This window comes from Haliotis rubra, unplaced genomic scaffold, assembly GCF_003918875.1.
Source record: "Haliotis rubra isolate DU_JTF1 unplaced genomic scaffold, ASM391887v1 Scf1, whole genome shotgun sequence".
Classification (NCBI taxonomy): domain Eukaryota; kingdom Metazoa; phylum Mollusca; class Gastropoda; order Lepetellida; family Haliotidae; genus Haliotis; species Haliotis rubra.
This window is the reverse complement of record NW_025764891.1, coordinates 2,536,993-2,564,423: the sequence shown is the minus strand read 5'-3', so window position 1 is coordinate 2,564,423 and position 27,431 is coordinate 2,536,993. Positions and strand designations below refer to the sequence as shown.

Here is a 27,431-nt window from a genome sequence, read left to right as displayed (position 1 = left end):
AAATTGTTAATTTACTGCGCTGAACGATGTTCTATTTCATATTGTCATTAGCTATGTTTTTCATGCCATAAAGTATTTATACATGACATGGTTATTTATGTCTCATATGACGTGCATTGTATTTATTTAAAAGCCTGTATGCCCAGACTAAAGCTGGTTTTATAGTGCTAGCCCACTGGGACCATGCACAGTGAGCATGAATACCCCACTCAGTTTTATACTGACTTCATACCAGTCTTGTTGTAAATTAATGCGCAAAGGCAGGGACTGACAAGTCAATTCTATTTTTCAAAACTAGAGGATCGATGTTCAGAAAAACAATAAACCACAGAGGCAGTCTGTATTTATTTAAAAGCAAATGTACATAATTATCCAGTGAGATAAACCATTCATAAAAACAAGAAAAGCCTGTAATTCTATGTTTCAAAACTTTCAATGTTCGATTTTAGCAATTATTCCATAAACATGAAAAGACAATATCTGTACTTGGAAATTTCAGAAATGGGCTATTCCAGCAATATCACAGCGGGAAATCCCAGAAATGGGCTTCACACATTGTTGGGAATCAAACCTGGGTCTTCTGTGTGACGGGTAAACTCTTTAATGACTAGGCTACCCTACTCAGTTTGAAATAAGCAACCAAATTAGACTGGCTTAAATATTTTAGTCAGCAGCAAAAATAGAATCCAGTACCATGTCCATGTATATTAATAAACAAACATGTTTGATTGAGAAATTGTTTGTATAAGCAAGAATTAATGATAAAAGTCTTATAATTTAAGTTTCAATAATAATTGTTTGGCAATGGTATAAATATTATTAATTTTACACCATCTTGTTTTTGTTGCTAGGTCTGCTGCAATGTCATGTCCACAAGAATGTCTCCAGTTATGCCTCAAGGCAATACATATTCAAGGCACCTGTTAACTTGCTTTGAAATTGAAATCTGACTCACACCAGTCTCCTGTCTGATTATGTAAACTTTAAAATAAATTAAAATATTAAAAAATATATATAACAGGTATATATAGTGCAAAACCGGTGTCATCTAGTCTGCTAATATTATGGACTGGTTTCGCTCTAGATGTGAATATTTCTACAATGTTTGGATACATTTGTATAGCAATGCAAATGTTATATTTCTGGATGACGTTTTCATTCACTTGCACTAAGATTAATATTTTTTAAAAGGAACATTAAAGAGCAGCCTTGCTTTTGTTCTTGTTGCTATGAATTAAACATGAGTATATTTGTCATGTAATGTTCCAGTGCAATCAGGCTGCGATTCTTTAGGTTGAGAGGTGCAAGGGGGATAACTCTTCTTTGTAGGCTGAAGTTTGGCCCGGTTACCAGTGTGGCATTATAAACTGTCTACTGTCCATCTTGTAATGCCTCCAATGTGCTCAAGTTGAAATATTCATAATTTCATACGTAACACATGTGATTCCTGTATTTAATCAGTAAATTTGGATCCCCACAGACATATTGATACACTTGCTGAATTTAAAGCATTTGATAATTACACACAGTTGTTCTGTTGACTTTGATTGGTTTTTCTAAGTTTTCATGCATATTTGACACAAGTCACTGATAATGTATCTGGTTATGATCTGTATATGAATATAATATAACACAGAAATGTGCAGCTTACCCTGAGCTGTAGCCTGGTGATGAAAGTCGGATTATACACCTTTAATCAGTTTGTACATTTGTAGGTATCATATTTGTATTTTTAACATATTTGATATATGAGGTGATATTACTTGAAAACTCAAGGATGTTGTGAAGTCAATGTTATGACAATTCATCTTTTGGGTTCTCATCTGTGAGATATTTCTATAGTGGATGAAGTGCCGTAAAATGACTTTAGTCAAAAGCTGTGCCTTGCTGAAAGCTGAAGTACATTGAGAAAGTGAGTTTAGTTTTTAAGGGACTTTTACTAATGCGCTTGACACATTGTACTCATGTGGGGAATCAAACACAGATATTTGGTGTAACTAGCGAACGCTTAAACCACAAGACCACCCAACTGCCCCACTGAAGTACAAAGTCAAGACATGACAGAAAGGAAATACAGCAATGGAAATTACTGAGAGGATTAGCTGTGTTTAATTCCATGTATTAACAGTATCACAAATTCAACTTAACAATTGTGGATTGTCTCCCTTGTTCTGCTTTTAATGTTTAAGGTAGGTGGGTAAAGTTTCAGGGTGATCTTGGGCCAGAAATGCCCATATGTGCCCATTTGATGTTTAATTTTTTTGGCCTAGTTGTCTCCCTTGGTACCTGAGGGACTAAATTTTGGAGCAACAGATATTTCACACAAAAAAATGTGGTATTATGACTGCTAAGGAAAAGTTACCAAAATGAAATCTGCAGGAACAAATGAATGAACCCAAAGAAACCAATCATAACGAGAGTACTTTCATCTTCCATTGCGCTTCTCATTGAGTAGCAGATGTACTTCTTGTTCATCATTGGATGCCATTTATGAATGGTCCTGTCTACTTTCACATTCACAAACACAACCATAAACTTTCATAAGATCTATGTGTAGTGGACTGACTGACTGAGCTTGGTTTTACGCCACTTTTAGCAATATTCCAGCAACATCACGGTGGGGGACACCACAAATGGCCTTCACACATTGTACCCATGTGAGGATTCAAACCCGGGTCTTCGGCATGACGAGCCAATGCTTTAACCACTAGGCTACCCCACCGTCCCTATGTGTAGTGGATAAAAATTTTGAATGGAAAGCGGAAGGTAAATTATTTGATTCACTGGCCATGTCATACCAAGAATGGTAAATTAATGGATAAAGCAAGACTCCTTTGTTTGAAGTTGGTATATGTTGGAGTTGTGCATCCATGTTAAACCTCGATCCTCTCCAGTCACATGTTCATGAACAGTTTAAACCCATTTCACCCTGACACCTCTTTGATTTTTTCCAAGGATATTGTTGTACAGAATATATTTTCACAGTTTTCAAAGACATTCAACTGAAACTGACCTTGATTTTAGTGTATAGTTTTAACTGCTCATTATTGTCATGAGTATTGATGCATGATGCCCATGATGACAATCACTGGATTGTCTGGCATCAACAACGAGCAGCATAACAAACATGATGTATGTCATTAAGTTAACAAAGACTCTTTTCTTAATGTACTCAAGGAGTTGAACCAGTTGAACTCGTGTGGATGAAGTTCGGATATGAGACCGCTTCAGATGAAAATCTTATGTAGGTGACAACAAATATTTTAGAGTGTGGGAGCTACCGATGGCTTTTAGTATTCTAATGGCATAAGAATATACAGACAAAACATATTACAGATCAAATATCACTCAAATTAGTTTGTGTTCAAAGGAGGATTCATTTTGTAATGCAAATTACATAGTCAAGTGTTTATCCCAAGTTGAAGCTGTGTAGACCAATAAGCGTTGCATTGACATATCCAGTTGCGCAGTTGTTTTGGAAAATCATGATGTGTGTGCATCCAGGGTCATACATCCATACATCCAGGGTCATACATCCAGGGTCATACATCCAGGGTCAAACATCCAGGGTCATACATTCAGGGTCATACATCCAGGGTCATACATCCAGGGTCATACATTCAGGGTCATACATCCAGGGTCAAACATCCAGGGTCATACATTCATGAAATTCAAGTACATGTAGGTTCATTTGATGACAATTCTTTTTCTATCACAGTCGTAAAACAAAACTAAATTCAGTTTCATTAATTCATTAACTAAACTATTGCATATCAAGTGCTTTGGATAAATATGACCTAAAGGACAGTATTATGCTGTTGGCAGAGACGAATCATATACTGAAGTATAAGCATCAAGCCTGGTCTCACCTCTGTGGCGATACCTGCTCATTCGTCGCCTGTGGTAGGAACGTTTGCGGTGCTCAGCAACCCCTGAGTCAGCACTGTCGGAATCGGTGTCTGAGATGATCTTCTCATTGACTTCCAGCCTCAGACTCCGGTAGAACTGCTGACATTGCATCTGGTGACTGTCATCCGTGTCGAATTCATCGGAGTCGGGTACATGCAGACGTTCACTGAGCAGCTTAATAAAATCACGTGGTTGTCGTTCCACTATCACAGACGGGCCACTCTCCTGTGATGAAGGAAAAGATGTCATCTGGAATCTCAGTATTAAAGTCAATAATTTGCTTCATTTTTAAAAATTTATCGATCAATTCCTAAGGAGTTTCTTAAATAATGATTCATACAAGGTTACATTCATGTCTTCATGCATGACGTTACTGGATTAAAAATGTGGATTAGTTGGATCTAATAGTATATCAGGTATATCACAGTGTTTCAAAGGGAGAACAGTGAGTTAGTGAGTGATTCGTGTTTAACACCACAGTATTTCTGTTATATCCCAGGTATCTAACATGGTACAAAAACAGTAGATCTTTGTCACCAATGTTACCTTCCCCTGACGATGCAAGGATCGTAACATGGTACAAAAACAGTAGATCTCTGTCACCAATGTTACCTTCCCCTGACAATGCAAGGATCGTAACGGGGGAAACTTTTCAGAAATTAACAATAACTTGAACAGTGCCATCAACAGATCATGATATAAACTTTTATTACCTACGAGGGTGAAAATATCTGGGTTAATATTTTCATACGATGCCCTAGGGCAAAATATCACTTTGTCATGGTGACGTGACGTCATGAACAATGCTATGATATCACGTTTCTTCTATGATGGCTACAGCAGGTAGCCAGCCTATATTTGAAAGTAGATTTGGATATATTTTCCTCAATTTGATAACATCGGTAATAAATAGAATATTATATTCGTGGCCATGTCATACTATGTTTACAACACTGGTGCCTAAATGTCTGTATATCCACATTTAGGTACTCATGCCGTAAACATAGTATGACATGGGCACTCATATAAATAATATCTTCTATATTACATGAACAGACACAAAGAGATAAACATGCTAAACTCTAGTCTGTAATACCTGAAACAAATAAACATAATACAGCCCATGCAAGTACAGATTACCACAGTTTCAGGAAGAAAGTCTGTGGGCTCCTTTTTATTATATATTATCAATATACTTTACTAACCGTTTTCTGTAATATATGTTCACTTCAGAGACTAGATGATTAGTGTAGCTGAACAATAAACTCATTTACACAATGACTTGCACAAACAAAATCATTTGTGAAGAGTAAAAACATATTTATTAAGTCCGCAGTTGGGGAGTAATGTGTTAAATTGAGTTCAGTTTCCTTAGGGATCACCACCAAATTTCCCTGTTTCATAGTACCTGCAGCCTCAGAGATGTTGAAAATGTTTGAGCCGGAGAAAGAATGCGCAGTTGACAAATGACTGAACAGGTGAGTTAATGCTGCACTAATTAGCAGAATTCCTTCAATAGTACACCAGGGGTAACCTAAAATGGTGTTCACACATGGCTTTCAACTACTTCAACACTTTAAAGAGCAAACAGCTTTAACACTTTAAAAATACATAACTTCAATCTACTTTTAGTAAAATTAGCTATAGATCCACAGGTCTTACAGGATTTAAATTTGAAAAAAATACAATAATGATTTTATTCTAATTAATGTTCACCTTTACTCCTCAAAAGATTTGTGATATAAATGAGGTAACAAAAACCTATGGAAGCATGTTCATGCCAAATTCTTGAATAATAAATGTCACCTACTTTGATGATACTTTCATCTACATGTGATACATCTGACATATACACCCACGATATATGCCGTGCAGAACACTGTATCCTGTATCATGTACTATCGAAACCCATGAAGATCTCGGTTAGAATTGGTCTTCAGTAACCCATGTTGTCGTAAGAGGCGACTAACGGGATCGGGTGGTCAGGCTTGCTGGCTTGGTTGACACATGTTATCGTAGCCCAATTGCGTAGATCAATGCTCATGCTGTTGATCACAGGATTGTCTGGTCCAGACTTGATTTTTACAGACCGCCACTATATAGCTGGAGTATTGCTGAGTGCCACATAAAACTAAACTCACTCACTCTACTTTCGAAAAATGTCACTGTCTAAATAACTACAACACTGACTGACTGACTGAGTTTGGTTTTACGCCGCTTTTAGCAATATTCCAGCAACATCACGGCGGGGGACACCAGAAATGGGCTTCACACATTGTACCCATGTGGGGATTCAAACCCGGGTCTTCGGTGTGACGAGCCAACGCTTTAACCACCAGGCTACCCCACTGCCCCAGTAACTCTAACATGATGTACACGGATGTAGTTATCTTCAATGTAGAGAACAGTTTATTTACACAAACAAAATGTAAAGTTTAATGAGCATTAATCAATTTTTCCCCTCCTACCCACCAAGATACCCAAATCTCATGTACAAACAAAATTAGAAAACTGTTGGCAGTTTGAACCTGTTTGTGTTTTGCAGTGTCTTTGTGTTTGCTATAAAGTGGGTTCTTAGTGCAGGTGTCTGTCCATACATGAAAGCCTCTGGCTAACTTGATTGTCTGAGTCGCATGTGAGCAGACATGGTTTTTATAAGTGTAAAAGCATACATTCATATTTTGTAGTAACTTGAATTCCTGTGAACAGTGATAACTACACATTTATAAATTATCACCTCATTAGATTTCCACAACTAACATATGCTGAACTTCCTGACTATACACAAGCAAAAATGCCTCGACTGCTTTTGTTAAAGGGAGATAACCCTGCTGACCATATTGCTGTGATATGGCTGAAACGCATTCCTTTGGCTAAAGTTTGGCCTCAGTTCAATTACTACCACTAGTTTTGAAACATAACCACCAGAGACAATATACACATAAGATAAAAGTTGGATTCAATATGTTATTTTCGTAAATGATGCAAACTAATTATCATGATTCTGTTTAAGAAATACAGTTCGCTCTACCACCATGTATAGTGTAATAAAACACACTTTCGCCATGAACTATTATAGTTAAAGTACCACTGACTGACTGACTGAGTTTGGTTTTACGCCGCTTTTAGCAATATTCCAGCAATATCACGGGGGGACACCAGAAATGGGCTTGAGAATCAATATACAACCATAGGCTACCCACAGCCCTAGTTATAGAAGTTGGATTCAATATGTTATTTTTGTAAATGAAGCAAACTAATTATCATGATTCTGTTTCTCCATAAAATGTAAAGAATGTGTGTTTGTTGTTTAACCCTTCACCAGTAAATAAGTGGTTTGGACCAAACAATCTACTAACCGGTATTGTTAGTACGGATCCATGACACACGATCCACTGAGTCATGGATCATTATTACCTAATCCATTATGTCACCTCTAGTGAGTGAGTGAGTTGGGTTTTATCCCGCTTTAAGCAATATCATGGCGGGGGACACCAGCTTCATACATTGTACCCATGTGGGGAATCGAACCCGGGTGACGAGCGAACGCTTATAATCACTAGGCTACCATACTACCCCTGCCTCTAGTGACCAGCATATATGTTACAAGTCTTTATGTGAATCATCTATCTCCCAAACACCACAAAGATTTAAAAAATAATTGAAACAAATTAATCTATATATTGTCAGTCTTTGTGAAGCATATCGTCTCCCAAGACCAACTTTCCCTGTCACTATTATGGAAACCTGTTAGAATTGGTCTTCAGCGACCCACACTTGTCGTACGAGGCAACTAACGGGATCGGGTGGTCAGGTTTGCTGACTTGGTTGACACATGTCATCATATCCCAGTTCCGTAGATCGATGCTCATGCTGTTGATAGCTGGATTGTCTGGTCCAGACTCGATTATTTACAGACCGCCGCCATATAGCTGGAATATTGCTGAGTGCGCCGTTAAACAACAAACAACGATGGATCAATGGACATTTGTAATTTTCTCTTTACAGAACAGAATACTCACACATTTAGGTTCTAGTTTTCACTTCTTTTTCCAGTTTGCCAAAGCATTAATATATATTAATTAACCTATACTATATGCAAATATTTGACTAAAGGACACATTTCAGACTGACTGACTGAGTTTGGTTTTACGCCGCTTTTAGCAATATTCCAGCAATATCACGGCGGGGGACACCAGAAATGGGCTTCACACATTGTACCCATGTGACACATTTCAGAAAATATGGAAGTAAAACATAAATTCTTAGGTGGTATAAGTAAGATGCCTGTATTCCTGCACATGTATCATTGAAATAATTCAATGTATTTTGTATATTATTTTAATTTTGATCAATATATCTTATAAATGACAGGTTTGAATTGGATTATCTGCCTTGGAACAAATGTTCTTCCCGTAAATACTTTTTTTCATGTTAAGCATTACAGCCATAGCTCATTCAAAGACTTCTGTAACCAAAGTAACGTTTTTTGCATACAAAAGAAATTAATGTTTAAAAATAAACTGAATTTGAAACTTTGGATACAGTTTTAAAACAGATTAATGTGATGACATATCCATACTGAGATAAGATGATTAAATAAGATCCTGAACAATGCATTAAAACAATGAATCTCACAACCAATATTTGAAATATCAAAATGATATAATCTGGCCTAAACCATCTTATTTAAACTAAAATAAAGGGCCAAACTCACCACAGTTGAGGCGGGAATATCACAGAGGATGGAGGGGAATGTATCAGACAGTTTCATTGGTCCATTGTCAGCAATATTGTCACAAACGATTGGCTGATTGTCAAAGGCACTGTCAGTGTGCATCACAGAATGATTAACTGATTGGTCCAAGTAGGAAATGGAATGTTGGTCCTTGAAAGAGTCTTCCAAAGCACTATCTGTTGAGGACAATCGGCCATTTCTGCTATCAACAAAATTATTATGCTTTTCCACATATTCACAATCTGACATTGAAATACCGCTGTCATTGCGTTGCTTTGAGTCATATTTATTATCACAGCTATTGTCAAAAGTGCTTGCCATGGGTTCTTCATCATTAATATCCTTTGTTCCATCGGACAACATTGGACTCTTGCCAACATTTCTATTCAAGTATGACGTCATATCCACATCGTTATTATGGCTTGTCCAAGGCACTGCGAAATCAGCAGACACTCTTTGTTTCAAACCCTTATCTGTACAGGAAAATGGCATTGTAAACATATTGCAAGCCTTGCTTGTTTCAGGAAAATCGAAATCATCATCAGAACTCTGCTGCAAGGCGTCATTGCTTCGAGTAGACGTCTCAGATAAGTCCCTCCAATGCATGACGTCATTAACTCGGGTAGATTGTGCTTTACATCTTTCAAAGGCACTGCTGGTTCCAGGCATGGGGAAATCTTCATCAACTTTCCCAGTAATGTCATTGCTATTTGAAGATGGCACTGTTAAAAGATCAGCAGAACTGCTTGTTCCAGGAACAGTGAAATTATCATGTCTGTGGTGTGTGACGTTACCTGTTCCGTTAGAGAAAACAGTAAACACATCACTTCCAGGCAGCATGGAATCTTTGTTGCACTGTTTGTGGTTATTGCTACATGAGGAGGATGCTACGAAAGCGCTGCAGGCACTGCTGGTTTGAGGTACAAGGAGGTCGTCACCGACGATCTGATGTAGGACATTCGATGACTTCTTGCGTCTATCACAAACACGGCTGGTCATGGGCACTGCAAACCTCTCTCCCTTTGGTATGACATCATCGCTGAAGGTGGATGACTTCATATCCATGCTGTCAGCGCTGCTGCAACCCGGTGTCGCAACATCGACCATTGTCTGAAATAACAAATTCATATTTGTAAATATCGGTTAAAGAATAACAGTTTGTTGTTTGTTTTTTCATGCCACTATTAGGAGACAAACATCATGTGTTGGCCAATTTCAGGGTGTTATTGAGTATTTGATGCAAGGGAATTCATTTGCGATGGTGTTAACCAGAGGTTTCAAATGAAATATCGACATTGCAAACACAAAAGTAAACCAAAAGGTCCACACATTTTTCTGTCTGCACTATTGACATGGAAGCAAAAAAAAGTACCAATTACTTGTACGTATAATATGCATACAAATAGTCTTGAAATGTCAGGGAGTCGAATATCATTTGGTCATGGTTTTCAACCGATCACATTTAAGAACAGTGACTTTTGGTTTACAATGAGCCAAACTGCAGGCTTGTGACAGTGGTCTGCAAGTATCCGAGTCTGGATCATGTCCCGTGGAATGGTATCATGAGCACAACCTAAGCTATTGGGACACATCAACCAAGTCAGCAGGTCTGACCATCCAATCCACTTTGTCGCCTCTTACGACAACCAGATGTTGTCAAAGACCAACTGTAACTTGGAATCTTCATGTGAACACAACATCCTTGATTGAAAACAAAGTTCTTCTGTACATCATTTCCGATGTTTGTTAAATGAGCAACACAAATATAGACTCGGATTATTTATAACGACAGACAGACAGATGATTTCATTTGTATGAATGGCCATGAGGCCAACAGTATTATTTATAACGATTGATCAGGCAATGTCATTTTGGTCAGATGAGAGTAAATTCCACCAGTTCATACAGTTTCAAACAATATTCATATTATACTTTTGGTCATCTGTTGCAAATATTATTTTTGGGGATTCAAAAGTTATATACATATTGGGGCAAACTTTTTGGATGTCAACTTCTGTATCATGAGGAACGCATGAAGCGTTCCTTATAGGTTGACATCCATAGTTTATAGAAGAGTGAGATAACAAGGTCTGCTGGTCTTGGGTTCAAATCCCTGATAATGACTGGTTTGTTGGTACCAAATCTTTGTTTGCCAGTCTGAGTGGTAGCCATCTACAACATGCATCACTTAGGCCCAAAAAATATATTTATATCCTTTTCCAGTTACCCAGCCGACCCTATCCAAGTCAAAATCACGACTGGAGTGCATTTCAACTCATCATTTTCATCCAAATCGAGTATGATATTTTCATGTTTTTCAGTGTACATAAGGCTAAAATGGATTGCACTGAATTGGCATAAAGGGCTCTCACTGACAAAACCTGCAAATACATAACATGAATAATGATTTGATAGAAAGATCTTTCAATGTTTCATCACAAGGCATTGTCACAACATGATATGGTATCCTTGAAGACATTCTTAGCTGCACATGTGGTGCTACTAACAAAAATGTTAAAATTAAAAAAAAGAAGATAAAATCGACCCACCTACCCTTTTTTAAAAAAGTATGTAATAGGTAAGGGGACATATAATTTCTTTTGCCCCAGCACCTTCCTCCCAAGGAACCCTTTGATATAACGAGGATACAGTTCACAGACGCAGACCAGGATTGAGCTATTTGGCAGCAACTGCAATTTCACTCAGTTAATTCATACACCTCCCAGGTTGTCTGCCATCTTACATTCTGTGACATAGATTAGGCCAACAGGTAAATACCTGCATTAACCTAATTATACTACTCAAAAGCAGTTAGGGACCATCCAATTCTTTTTAACGATAGTTAAAAATATCGTGCCACGTCAGTTAAAGAGACTGGCGGATCCAGATATGGGTGCTGCAGGGCATCCCTGACAACTACCACTTATTGAGTTGGGTGGTGTGCACCTCTTTCCCCCTTCCCCAATATTCGAACTCCCCATTTTAAAATTCTTGAATCCACCCGTGCAATGCATACCATGAATACTGTTTCCTGTACATGACAGATTATTGGGACACGATATATCCTGAAAACCAGGTAGCTGACGAATCACACATCCATTTATTGATTCCCATCACACATCTGTCTCCATGGACAACAAATCCCAGAATGCAGCAGCCACACCCCTTTGCAGTAGCCGCCCCCACTCGGAGTGAGGCTGTATAGTGTTTAGCACCACTAATCAACATGTCCTAATTGCCTTCCTGTGCTATGTCAGGGTCTGTCTCTCTTATCGTGCTTGGTTGACCTAGACAGTGAACAACAAAGTGATAAAATCATTGTGCACACGATGCATTGCTCTGTGAGACATTGGGAACAGGACAATGCGATCTTCAAGCCTTTTCAGTGAACACATACATTCTGTTGTGTGACTTACTGAACTGCATAGTGTCAGTACATGTAAATGTGTCTTGGTCTACCTAGCTATGTATACTCATCAACAAAAGTAACTGTCATTTTAACTTTGTGATTTTGAAGTTTGTTAAATTAAACTTCTAATTTTTTAAATTAAGATTTCAATGTATTGACATTTATCTCGGATGAAGATTTTTTAAATATTAAAAGATATAATTAAATTTAAAATTTAAAATTTATATTCTGCTTAGCAATCTCTGCATTAATTGTTAATGAAATGTTGGACTGAAATGTCTAGTTATCTTTAGTAGAGATTCTTTTTGGCCTAAATACACGGGCATCAATCAAATCGCAGGTGAGTCGTGACAAGGTGTGTGTTGTGCACACAACGACAAGATTGATCCATCTCAAGTAAGTTTGTGTCAACACAATGATTATTTATGGTGAAAGAGTGAGTGAGCGAGTATTGTTTAACGCCATGTCAACAATCTTACAGCTTACCAGGGCTACAGAACAAAGCCCCATTCCAATAGGCACCCTGGTAATGTCAACATATATGACTTAACAATGTTTTTAAGTGTCCTTCTTTAATTCTTTACGACACCAATTATAATCACTGAATATTGACCTAATCATAGACTAACAACTAGTCTCTGAAATGAACATATTTTACTGAAAAAAGTTCATAGTAAAAAAAAAAATATAATGAAAAGGAGCCCTGAGACTGAACCTGAAGCTGAGGAAATCTAGACTTGCCACATTTTCTAGACTTGTGTGGGCTTTTTTGGATATATTTGCTTCAGGGTCTGTAAGGGAGACTAACCTAATCAGTAAACTGATCAATATTTGAATTCCACATGAGATGAGCTCTAATGGTCATGCTTTTTTCAAATATTTTTAATCTTAAATGTAAACAGAATTAATAACCTCAAATAATTTGTAATGTCTAAATGTTTGCTTCTGGTCCAGTATCTGCTGATTGTAAGATTCAGCTAACTAATGAGTGGATAAATCAGTTTGACAACTATGGTTCTTCATTCATCATATTTTCAGCTTGTTTTGATGTACACGTATTCATCAAAATCGGCAACACTGTCAGCTGTTTGTGACAACCAGAAAACAAAGAGGAACAAGAAATCAAAACTAAAAGTCTACCTTGCATAGTGAATAACAATGAAAACAACAATAATAATGCTAATCGCACAATAATGATTCAAGTTAGCGTGATAGTAATGTTCAGAAATCACTACATTGCTTCACAATTTGCAACTCGATCACCTCTCTTAGGCAACCTCTGGTTATCAATACTCTGAGCCTATGAACAAACGACCTTCACCTTGATTAAGACATGACTACCTTGGATTGCATGACATGCAGATTAGATTGTATCATAGGCCCCAATCTAGAGGTAGTGAGTGAGTTGGGTTTGACACCACAGGGAACAGTATACTTGTTATATCGTGCTATGTTAGCTTCATGTCCTCAGTGATGCAGGCCTCAGATTCTTACTTCTTTCATGAAACCCATCAACGTGGGTTTGGTACTGACAAACCTAAAGACATAAAATGGACAAACTGGGATTTGAACCCAGGAACATACGTCACTTGCACATCCAAGGTACACTGTGGTGCCTTAGACGTCTGAGCTCCCTGTTCTCTGAGTGAGTGAGTGAGCAAGGTTTTACTCCGCTTTTAGCAATATTCCAGCAGTATCACGGCGGGCGACACCAGAAATGAGCATCACACATTGTACCCACATGGGGAATCAACCCGGTGTAAACACACACACGCACGCACACACACACACCTAGGCTTAATCTTCCCGGGGAAAGTTTGTCCTAGGCCAAACTTTCCCCACCCTTGAATCATCTTTAAAGGCTACTTGTTTCAAACCCTTGTTCTTATAACAAAAGGGGGAGATTCTGGCCTAGCTAGGCTATTTCTTCCCCAACCTTGTTTTCATGTTTATGTTTGTCTTGAAAAAGTCAGAATCGAAAACAAGACATAGCTATTCACGTGAACACATTGATAAGATATTCATGTTGATGTCATCAATTTACAGGTCATCTTCATCTTCATATATAACATGCATGTACATGGTTCACATTTTGTTTCAATATCCTTATATAAGGTGTGATTAAAAAGAAAAGCAAGCATAAAAGCAAAGATATTCTATCATTACTATTGTTATATATTATCATTTACTAATTTTTATGCTTCAATAATTTACTTATCCCCACTTACTCCAAATTGGCTTACCTTAAAATCATTACTATATTCGAAACTTTAACTAAATACCCAGTTTTTACTTGGATGTCCATATCCATTCAAAATTGTATTCCCTCACTCATGGCTTTAAATATGGCATCCATGTCGGTGACATCAACTTAACAGTTGGAAGTAGATGTAAACATCAACACAACAACAACAACCCAACACAATATCTATATCAAATGCTGTATCATCTATCATTCCACTATATTGCCTTATTCTATATTCAAAAGACAAGGTTTGGTAAGGGGTATACTTGGCCCATGGATATCTGAATCATATTTCATTCACCAAAAGTTATTATGGATTAGTAACCAAGCTAATGTGAATAATGTTCCATTACATTTATACATAAATACAACAAATATTAGATAATAAACAGCATGATAAGAGGGCAAGCAACCTGTGTATATTACATCTTATTTACCCATCAAATGTGCGATTGAATGTTTACATCTTATGGTGACATGATTTGGACAGATGAAGAACTAATGCAATGTGTCTTCATAGGAATGGTGGCAGAAGCTAGATGGATTTAGAGACCCAATTCAGAGGCAAAAATGTGTACCAAAATATAAGTCAAACCTATTGTCGGTTTATAAGAGCAAGGGTGGGGAAGAAGTAGCCTAGCTTGGCCAGAATCTCCCCCCTTTTGATGTAAGAGCAATGGTGGGGAAGAAGTGGCCTAGCTAGGCCAGAATCTCCCAAATTTTCATAGAAAACAGAACAAAATAACCTAGTTTAAACAGGGGGGAAAGCTTGGCCTAGGGGGGGGAACTTTAGCCTAGCCCAAACTTTCCCCGGGGTAAGAATATCCTAGGACAAAACCTCCCCAGGGAAAGTTTGGCCTAGGCCAGATTCTCCCCAGGGAAAGTTTAGACCGGGGAAGAAATGGCCTGCTACACCGGGACTTCAGCGTGTCAAGCGAACGCTTCAACCACTGGGCTAGCCCACCGCCCTGGTCGTATAAGAAAGACATGACAATGTATTTGGCGGTCAAGCCTTGTAGCCTGGTTGTGCATCAAACCTGAATGACATCAATCGCTGCTCTATATGTCAGTGGATTCCCTGGTCCAGATGTAAGTACATATATACTGCTGTCATATGGGACGTGGTATAAAGCATTTAACAAATACAAAACATGGATATAACAGACCGTATCTCTGCCTCAGTAATGTGTGTCACTTACAAACAAAGTTGGATGTAGAAACAATCCCTAATTGTATCATATGTGAGTGAGTGATTTGAGTTGAAACAGTGAATCAGCCATGCACAAAACTGCATCATCTATGAGCGGTAGGAAAGAGACATAGGTCATACTGACATTTACATAATGATCAAAACACCCTGCCATACCAAAGGGGGATAACTCTTTAGAGCAAGTTGCTGTGTCTTAGACAACTATACATGCATATATAAACATTTAAAACCAAGTTGTAACATTAATCCAATATGGAGAACCAACTCAAAAGATTCCTCTACATGAGGGATAAGCTTGTATATATGTCTCTCAAGAACCTTGTATATACCCAGTAATAAGTATTCTAGCACAACATTATGTGATACTCGCTCTGATTGGCTGAGAGCTCATCAAAACCGTACTTAAATGGCAGTTTAAGACCGCTAATTAAAAAGACCGATTCACCGTGTATGAATACAACGAACTCATTGACCCTATTGTTTGTAAACAAACATGTCGGACATAGGCAATTTCTATCTCGGCAGCATCTTTGGTGTTTTGAAGTAAAAAGCGAATGGTTTGAAGAAAATTTTCTTGACCCTAATCCCAGTGAAGAAACTACGAAGCTGGAAAATCCGTCAGCAGCGCAAAAGCGGCAGTATATTCAAACTGGGTCCAGATCTACGTGTGTTGACGTCGACAACACACGTCGGCACACACGCCCTAACCTGACCGCTTCCGTCCCGGCCGTAATGCCCAGTCCTTCCACTTCCACTGTCCATGTATCCCACATAAAACGTGCGTGTCAGGTCTTTTCCAAATTGGGAATAGTAGGGTGGTTATCAACAATTATTTCCGTGAATAAAGTTAGTGGCGACTAAACTTAGCGAGTTCACGGCTTGAATTTGGGCGAGTTGATTGTCATACAGTAGGGGGGATCAATAATTCACTTGAGAAAAATCAAATAATTGTACTTGCTCACAGTATAAACTGTATTTTGTTTAATTATGTGGTCTTAAATCAACGATAAAGGACCGCAAAATTGAAAACAGGGTAGCTTTATCTTCTAATTATGGGTTTCAGTACAGGAAATGGATAGCTGGATTTATGGACTGGTGAATGACGGACATACAAACTGATGAAAGGTCCTACTGTATACGTCCATGAAGCTGAAACTGGGTTTTGTAACAATATATCTTTATGTCCATTGTTGATTCCATGACACCAAAGAAAGTGGGATGTAAAAAGCAGAAGCATGGTGCATCATTGCTGGACATAATGTTAAACATTACCTTTCTGGATTAGATTCAGATTGACAATGTGCTTTTGTGACAATAAATGTGGCTAGTGACCAAATTTACATGATTCGTCCAGGCTGAAGTGACAGCAATAATTCCTACCTGGCACCGAGCGAGACAGGGAACAAATCAGTAATCTACAACATATGCTGACATTATCTACGTGTAGAACAATAATCAATAAACAGCCACCCAGCAAGCTCCAGCTGACTGGTGTCGGGGACTTTACTACAGTCCAGACATATAGAGTACAGCGTGTAAACTACAGCTGGGTGGTGTCGGGGGACTTTACTACAGTCCAGACATATAGAGTACAGCATGTAAACTACAGCTGGGTGGTGTCGGGGACTTTACTACAGTCCAGACATATAGAGTACAGCGTGTAAACTACAGCTGGGTGGTGTCGGGGGACTTTACTACAGTCCAGACATATAGAGTACAGCGTGTAAACTACAGCTGGGTGGTGTCGGGGACTTTACTACAGTCCAGACATATAGAGTACAGCGTGTAAACTACAGCTGGGTGGTGTCGGGGGGACTTTACTACAGTCCAGACATATAGAGTACAGCGTGTAAACTACAGCTGACATGGTGTCGCTGGGACTTTACTACAGGGACTCCAGACATATAGAGTACAGCTGGGTGTGTAAACTACAGCTGGGTGGTGTCGGGGGACTTTACTACAGTCCAGACATATAGAGTACAGCATGTAAACTACAGCTGGGTGGTGTCGGGGGACTTTACTACAGATCCAGACATATAGAGTACAGCGTGTAAACTACAGCTGGGTGGTGTCGGGGACTTACTACAATCCAGACATATAGAGTACAGCGTGTAAACTACAGCTGGGTGGTGTCGGGGGACTTTACTACAATCCAGACATATAGAGTACAGCGTGTAAACTACAGCTGGGTGGTGTCGGGGGACTTTACTACAGTCCAGACATATAGAGTACAGCGTGTAAACTACAGCTGGGTGGTGTCGGGGGACTTTACTACAATCCAGACATATAGAGTACAGCTGGGTGGTGTCGGGGACTACAGCTGGACATGGTGTCGGGGGGTGTTTACTACAATCCAGACATATAGAGTACAGCGTGTAAACTAGCAGCTGGCTGGCTGGTGTCGGGGACTTTACTACAGTCCAGACATATAGTACAGGGGTAACTTTACTACAGTGTCAGACATTACTACAGTCCAGACATATAGAGTACAGCGTGTCTACAGCTGGGTGGTGTCGGGGACTTTACTACAATCCAGACATATAGAGTACAGCGTGTAAACTACAGCTGGGTGGTGTCGGGGGACTTTACTACAGTCCAGACATATAGAGTACAGCTGGGTGGTGTCGGGGGACTTTACTACAGTCCAGACAGCTGGGTGGTGTCGGGGACTTTTACTACAATCCAGACAGTACAGCTGGGTGGTATGGAAACTTTACTGTCCACAGGAGTACAGCTGGAATGGTGTGGTGGAGACATGGATCAGGACTTTCCAGTCAAATGCACTGGAGTGGAATGTATGGACACTCTGGTGGAATGGTGACACGATGTCCGATGGATAGAATGGTAACACGATCACCTGCAATAGAGCTGGGTGGAATGGTGACACGATGTCCCCAAATGCAGCTGGATAGAATGGTGATACAATCTCCTACTGTGCAGCTGGGTGGAATGGTGACACGATGTCCCCAAATGCAGCTGGGTGGAATTGTGATACAATCTCCTACTGTACAGCTGGGTGGAAATGGTGACACGATGTCCCCAAATGCAGCTGGATAGAATGGTGATACAATTTCCTACTGTACAGCTGGGTGGAATGGTGACACAATGTTCCCAAATACAGCTGGATAGAATGGTGATACAATCTCCTACTGTACAGCTGGGTGGTGTATAAACAGTGATACAATCTCCTACTGTACAGCTGGGTGGTGTATAAACAGTGATACAATCTCCTACTGTACAGCTGGGTGGTGTATAAGCAATGATACAATCTCCTATTGTACAGCTGGGTGGTATATAAGTATTGATACAATCTCCTACTGTACAGCTGGGTGGTTTATAAGCAGTGATACAATCTCCTACTGTAGAGCTGGGTGGTGTATAAACAGTGATAGAATCTCCTACTGTACAGCTGGGTGGTGTATAAACAGTGATACAATCTCCTACTGTACAGCTGGGTGGTGTATACATATTGAAACAATCTCCTACTGTACAGCTGGGTGGTGTATACATATTGAAACAATCTCCTACTGTACAGCTGGGTGGTGTATAAATAGTGATACAATCTCCTACTGTACAGCTGGGTGGTGTATACAATCTCTCCTACTGTACAGCTGGGTGGTGTATAAAACAATCTCCTACTGTACAGCTGGGTGGTGTATAAACAGTGATACAATCTCCTACTGTACAGCTGGGTGGTATATAAACAGTGATACAATCTCCTACTGTACAGCTGGGTGGTATATAAACAGTGATACAATCTCCTACTGTACAGCTGGGTGGTGTATACATACAATCTCCTACTGTACAGCTGGGTGGTGTATACAATCTCCTACTGTACAGCTGGGTGGTGGATACAATCTCCTACTGGGATGTCCTACTGTGCTGGGTGGTGTAAAACTGTGACACAATCTCCTACTGTACCTGGGTGGTATATAAACACAATCTCCTACTGTACAGCTGGGTGGTTACATATGTGTGTGAACTATCACAACAGCACATCTAATGTAACAGCACATCTAATGTGGGTGTCAATAAAGGATTGATTCATCAGTTGCCATAGTGATCATGAGGAAGTATTTACACTGTATCCATATGGTTGATCACATGTTACTTTTAAAAAAACGTATTAGAGATTATTTTTTGTTTGTGAAGTTGATAATGATGTTATCAAACTGTAACAAATCATTTTCTGAAAAAGAATGAAACACCTTTGAAATAAGCCAGACAGTATTAATTAACTGTCTTCATCAATACCGCTAACTTCTGATGCATGTTCTGAATCGCTACAAAAATGGGAATAAGGTGATCACTTGAGAGAACATTTTAAATGTATGCTTGCTACGTAGCGGTAGTGGGGTGTTATAACATACAAGTATGGTGTTTCTTGTTTTGTTGTTTATATATATATATATAGCAATATTCCAGCTATATGGCGGTGATCTCTGTATAATCGTGTCTCAGCCAGGCAATCCAGTGATCAACAGCATGAGCATCGATCTACGCAACTGGGATAAGATGACATGTGTCAACCAAGTCAGCGAGCCTGACCACTCCATCCCGTTAGTCGCCTCTTACGACAAGCATGGGTTGCTGAAGACCATTTCTAACCTACATCTTCATGCTTATATAATATATTATATTAATGTACTACATTAACTCATGGTAGTGTAATAACACAACATATTAACCCGTTGAGGTGTTATAACATACTATACTTACATATGGTAGCATTATAACATAACTTATCAACCCATGGAAGTGTTTTAATGTACCATTGAAAATCCATGGTAATGTTATACCACTTTACCCAATGGTTGTGTTATAGTTTTGGTTTGTTGTTTAAAGCCGCACATCCATTGATCCACCATTGTTTGTTTCTTTCTTGTTTTATGCTGCACTCAGCAATATTCTAGTTGCATGGCGGCGGTTCTTCAAATAATTGAATCCGGACCAGGCAATCCAGTGATCAACACCATAAGCATCAATCTACGCATTTGGGATACGATGACATGTGTCAACCAAGTCAGCGAGTCTGACCACCCGATCTCGTTAGTCGCCTCTTACAACAAGCATGGGTTACTGAAGACCAATTCTAACCCAGATCTTCATGGGTATGGTTGTGTTATAACAAACCATATTAACCCAAGGTGATGTTGTACCATACTAATCCATGATAGTGTTATGCCAAATTAACCCATAGTAGTGATATAACAAACCAAATTAACCCAAGGTTGAGTGATAACATACCATTATCACTCACAGTGTTCAGCAGCCACAGATCAACATCTAGACAACTATGTGAGTAGTCTTTGAAAGTGAGCACCTGTTAATTAGCAAAAATAATTTTATGGCAATCCATATTTCTTGTACATACTGGGGCGGTGGGGTAGCCTAGTGGTTAAAGCGTTGGCTCGTCACGCCGAAGACCCGGGTTTGATTCCCCACATGGGCACAATGTGTTAAGCCCATTTCTGGTGTCCCCCGCCGTGATATTGCTGGAATATTGCTAAAAGCGGCGTAAAACTAAACTCAGTCAGTCAGTCAGTCTTGTACATACTACATATCATTTTATAGAAAATATAAGCACCATTAAAGTGGGATTTACTGCCTTATAACTTTTACTGTAAATGTTTAAGTTTCACAGATGCTTGATCAAAGTTGGTTTCCTATTTGATCCCTGACAACAAATTTAACTTCTCTCTGGTTGATAATAAGCATCCCTTTCTTTAAGTTTCTAGAGCACTTTTCAAAGCAAATATGGAATTTATAGACATTTCTGTGTCCAGTGAAACATCAAGAAAGAGATAGGTCAAATACAGACGCAACTTTGTTTGAAAATACTCTTTCTGATTTAGTAAAGTTAAACTTTTTAACTGCATAGCACAGCCATATGGTGTGTTAGTGAGTGAGTTGTGTTTTACGCCACTTTTAGCAATGTTCAAGCAATATCACAGTGAGTACATACAAAATGGGTTTCAAACATTGTACCCATGTGGGGATTCGAACCTAAACCTTTGGCATGACAAGCAAGCTCTTTTCACCCTGGGATATCCCATTGTTTCACCTGTCTGAAGAATAATTTAACATTGTTAAACATACCTATATCTGCAACAGGCAAACATCAACCTACAGCATGTTGTCTATGGTGTGTTAACGTACACTTCGGACCTCCTTGAACATTCTTACAAAACCCCTGTATGTTGCAACACACAAAACATTGCGGCATTTGTATCGTGATAGGGTGAGGCAGCTTGACACTTATGATACACCTGTATTTACTATGCAGATTATAGGACGTACAAATGTAGATATGGTAGTATGAGTAAGTTTCACGCAATACGACGTTTTTGCAAAATTATGTCATTGATACGATTAATGGAATAAGTCTGAAATACTTACATAAAATGCAATGGTGGCACCTGTTGAGAGAGTGCACCTACTTTCATTATTGAGAGCCTGCATCGGTAACAGTCCTAGGTATAGATTGTCATGTGACCATACTGCGTGAGATTGGCGGTATAGCGAGGAGAGAAGGGAGTGAAAGGGCGGGTGGCTATCTTGGGTAGTCATAAAGTGGATGGGCTTGGATGGTTGATGGGCTGAAAGAGGGTGACATTCTGTTTGCAAAATTGTGCATGGATGGTCATGTGACACGTGGCCTTGTATTGCTGTATAATGAAGGTTAGAGGTAAATTTTTGACTAGGGTGGATGTAAAAAACACTTGGGTATTGTAAGGGCTATACAAATCTCAGAGAACGAATGGCATCTGATATATGACTATGACAAATGTGTAGCATACTGCAGTATAGTAGGGAAAGGGGCCCAGAGTCCTGAGTGGGGAGGGGGGAAGGTGGTTATATGTGCATGGTTGGTAAGTAGAGCAGAGATTGGGTAGATCACACTCCGCTGTTGCAGTTGTTGTTGTTGTTGTTGTTGTTGTTGTTAGTGTGGTTGATGTTATTGTTGCTATTGTTAATGATAACAACAAATCATCATTATCATCATCATCATCATCATCATCAACAACAGTCTTCTAAATAGCATACTTCTTTTTCAAAATTACTGAAATGATGAATTAACACAATTAAATGACATGATTTACATAACCATTGTTAATATAATCCCTAAATCACTATGGCTTATTATCATTATTATTGTTACTATCATTATTATTATTAGGGGCGATGGGGTAGCCTAGTGGTTAAAGTGTTCGCTCGTTATGCCAAAGACTCGGGTTTGATTCCCCACATGGGGACAATGTGTGAAGGCCGTGATATTGCTGGAAAATTGCTAAAAGCGGCTTAAAATTAAAATAACTCACTCACTCTAGAAAATCTAGTTATCTAGAAGAAGAAAAACATCTCGCAATGATTTCGCATTTACGTGGAGTATAGATTACCGTCTTTATGGTTGGTTGGTTGGTTGGTTGGTTGTTAAACGCCGCACTCGGCAATATTCCAGCTATATGGTGGCGTGCTGTAATATTGCTAAAAACGGCGTAAAACTAAACTCACTCACTCACTATTATTGTTAACATGACTGTCGTTGTCGTCAGTCATATTGTTTCATCAATATTCTTATCAACTGGCTCCAGCATGATTACCATCCATGTTATGTCATAATCACAATAATCAAATCGTGTGGATTATTTCAGTTTCCCTCTCTCATTACCTTTCTGTCTACATGCAACAGACAGTGTTTTATCAGCTCCAGGTACACCTCGCCTGAGCGGGTGACACAAGGCTTGGCCGGTTATCATAAACACCCACACAGGCCCATGATATGTGGCAATATTGCATGTCACCCAACAACCATGATATAATGAGGTATGGTGGTTGACGCAGGTTCACATGAAGAAATACCCTGTGTGCAGAGATCTATTCAAGCACATGAATACTGCTACAGTTTATATCACAGTGTATAAAACGACCCCATTTATAAGTCAACCCCCTTTTATACAAACCTCCAAAATCAATGCATATTTATATACCCCATCCATAATGGAACATACACAATCCCTAAATTTGTAATAAAAACGTATTTGTGTGGCAATATGTTTTTGTAATGATGCTTGGTCGCATAGAACTCCTGTACATTTTGTGTGTTGAAGGTGCATGAGTGAGTTTAGTTTTACGCCACACTCAGCAATATTCCAGCTATAGGGTGGCGGTCTGTAAATAATCGAGTCTGGACCAGACAATCCAGTGATCAACAGCATGAGCATCGATCTGCGCAATTGGGAACCGATGACATGTGTCAACCAAGTCAGCGAGCCTGACCACCCGATCCCATTAGTCGCCTCTTACGACAAGCATGGGTTACTGAAGATCAATATTCTAACCCGGACCTTCACAGGTGGTGTTGAAGGTGCAACACCAAAGGTGTGACATAAAAGAATACTGTCCCTTTAAGTACTGAAGTAAGTCATAGGAAGTCTATTTCCTGTAATTGAATCTCCAATTATCTATGTTTCAAATTACTGGGCTTAGTTTTTTCTAACAAGAACATGTTTATACAACAGTCTTTTCCAACATTTTCTTATAAATTTATGAACAAATTATGGAATGGATTACACACTCTCTGGTTAGATATCATGTGTTATGTCACACGGGTAACTGATTGGGGATGTCTCAAGTTATAAAAATGTAATTTCACCATTAGTTACAGGGGCGGATCCAGGAGAAGGGGAGGTGTGTGTGTGTGTGTGTGTGGGGGTGTGTGTTTGCACATATATCATGAAGTCCAACAGTTAAGGGGGAAATGCTCCCCAGGGAAAAAGTTTCAGGGGAGGATCAGACCCCGGGTCACAGTTACAAGCAGACAGGATTTCACGGTATAGATTTCTAATATAGTTTGAAAACTATCCACATGTTTGCAGGAAACTATCATAATGCTACAGGTCAGGTCAATGCTCATGCTGTTGATCACTGGATTGTCTGGTCCAGACTCAATTATTTACAGACCGCTACCATATAGCTGGAATATTACTGTGTGTGGCATAAAACTAAACTCACTCTCTCACTCACTCACTCACAGGTCAAGTTGACATACAGAGGTGGGTGGGGCTCATACCTTCACCCACAACACTCAACCCTCAGTAATATCCGACACACACACCTGCCTTCTTGTGGGTATGAACTAAACTGGGTTATGTGGAGAACACAAGTTATGTTGATCAGGGTTACTAAGGGTATGCACTGACTGATGTCAGTCATGGAGATACATAACCAACAGTAGGTGAGTGAGTGAGTTTTACAATGCTTTTAGCAATATTCCAGCAACAGCATGGTGGGGGACACCATAAATGGGCTTCACAGATTGTACCCATGTGTGGAATTGCACCCGGGTCTATGGCGAGACAAGCAAACGCTTTAACCTGACTAGGTTACCCCACCACCCCAGATAACTAACCAGGTATTAAACATGGGACATAAAAAGTTATAAGTATGGAAGATGACTACCTGGTGTATGAGAAAACTTACGTTACTTCATGCATGATGAAACTGGCCTTATTACAGGACCAAGGCTGTGTTTAACAAACCTTAACATCTGTTACATTTGGGAAACACTTTCTCAGTACACTACAGATTCTAGTACTTTCTAGGTAGATTCCCATCCAGGATTCGAACCCATACTCTCAGAGTCAGGCACCTTAAATTGCCAGCACACAAAGACAATGGTCGATCCCACTCAGTCACAGACGCTTCCACAAAAATGGAAGTCAGACAACCAGTAGTCAAGATCACATACTTTGTGTGCCCCTGTGACAAGTGTAAATTAGATGTCATAGTTCTACGTTAAAGTGTAGGAGTGTTGTAATAGAATCATCTCAACGCTAATACTTAGAGACAGACCTTTGGGCTAACACTGCATTGTCTAGAAAGACTGTAAGACTGACTGACTGAGTTTTGGTTTTACGCTGCTTTTAGCAATATTCCAGCTACATCACGGCGGGGGACACCAGAAATGGGCTTCACACATTGTACCCATGTGGGGATTCGAACCCGGGTCTTCGGCATGACGAGCCAACGCTTTAACCACTAGGCTACCCCACCGCCCACCGAAAGACTGTAAGACTCATGACACCTGGAGTGTACTGAACTATATTGGAGAGTCTTCCTTTATAGGCTCATTAAACATAATGAAGATTTCTTAGGGCCCAGTGAAAGCATAAATAACCAGTATTTCATAGGGAAAGCATACATGACAATAATATATAAGGTTAGACAGCATTCGTTTGGCTTCAATAGGTAGGTCTGATAGGTCACAATGATATGGTTCAAACATATTTTATTGTCCAAAAGAAAACGGGATTAGGCACAAGTGCCCCACTTATGGTTGCTTTCTCTCTCTGAGATTATAGTTGGTGTTTTATGATATCTTATGAAAACCACTGAACTCAAGTATACATAAGGCTATTAATGTCACTTGAGTTGTTTACAGTTGAACATGATATTACATAACGGGGATGTACAATTTACAGTGGAAGCTTGACACTGAGGAAACATATGCAGTGTTGACATACATATATACAGTGTTTTACAGATATATGCAGTGTGCTGGAAAGTGGAAAATGTGCATCTTATACATTTGCAAATATTATACAGTATATCATTTATATATATAGAACTATAATTAACAGGTTGGAAACAATAATATTATATTGGCTGGTGAATCTGTTTGTTACTAAGTTTCTATATATTTGTATTCATCAAATCGTTTAGGTTAGGGTCACTGAATAAGATAGTGTGCAGCGTTTTAAAAAAAGATACTGACGGACTGTTTCTGACTTTTGACGGTAGACTATTCCATTGATATAATGTATCTATAACATAGGATCTTTTAAATGTGGATGTCTGTGCAAAAGGTATGACAAAATTGTGACAATTCCTGAGATTATAGTTGGTGTTTTATGATATCTTATGAAAACCACTGAACTCAAGTATACAAGGATGTATTGTTATATTTTTTATTACTGTGAATGTTTTTACATACGAAGACGATAACCAGATCTACAATTTCTGATATGCATGCAACAGTATGGCGATCATGACATTTAGTAAATATTGATATTTTCACACAAATACATTAATCCGACATTCTCGGTAATCCGACATATTTCTCTGCAACCACAATTGTCGGATTAACGAGTGCTGACTGTACATAAGGCTATTAATGTCACTTGAGTTGTTTTACAGAATTTTGTTTTGTTTTACAATGCTGTAGGTACTACTTTTCAAGTCATTGTTCAAACCATTTGAGACAGTGATGTTAAAAAATTTCAGAAAAGTCAGTTAAATTCTATTTTTGTTTATATATTTTTCATCAACAAATGAAAAACAAAAACGTGATCGTATAAATATAGTTAGGTAAATAAGGCTAATCTTGGTGAACAACAACTCATTATAGTTACTCAGATGAAAATAGTTGGTCAGGAATAGTTCTTTTGGTTTAAATCAAGTAAAAACTAAACAAAAGAAGTTAAAATAAAGATGACAACAAACAAGAAGGTTTGACATGTTTCTTTAAGAGTCTGTAAACACAAACTATACCGTGAAGTCACATACATCATTTGTTGCGCAAATACAACTTCAACGCTTTAATGAGGTGATGTCACATAGCGGGGGTGGGTCCACATTGGTCATAGACACTGTCAGCTGACCAGAGTGCAGTGAATTCCTCAGGAGATCACACCCAGGTCAACATGACCTAGAAGTGGGCGGGGACGTTGTTTAACATTCTTCAACACTGTCATCGACAAGTTGCCCATCATCAAGGAGTTGGATTGAGACACAATATATGACAACTGCAGCATACATATTATTTTATATAAAAATGTTCTCATATCTTTGTTGGCATGACTGTCAGACAAGTATTTTTGTATGGTAATAAATTTAAATCTATTTGATGTTTGAGGTT

General features: G+C 38.9%; 1 protein-coding gene across 3 annotated transcripts in view; it reads right to left on the bottom strand.

Annotated features, from left to right (window-relative positions):
- LOC124268681 overlaps nt 1–27,431 on the bottom strand; it is a 120,846-nt gene that overhangs the window by 54,216 nt on the left and 39,199 nt on the right. For 2 of the 3 annotated variants that reach the window (XM_046703779.1, XM_046703839.1), the window contains exons 2-3: nt 8,627–9,757; nt 3,870–4,134 (exon numbers count right to left, since the gene is read on the bottom strand). In XM_046703779.1, coding sequence (XP_046559735.1) covers nt 3,870–4,134; nt 8,627–9,754 — 1,393 coding nt within the window. In that variant the 5' untranslated portion in view covers nt 9,755–9,757. Of the gene's footprint in view, nt 1–3,869; nt 4,135–8,626; nt 9,758–21,910; nt 21,989–27,431 lie in introns of those variants that run through there. The other variant, XM_046703696.1, reaches the window with a different exon arrangement.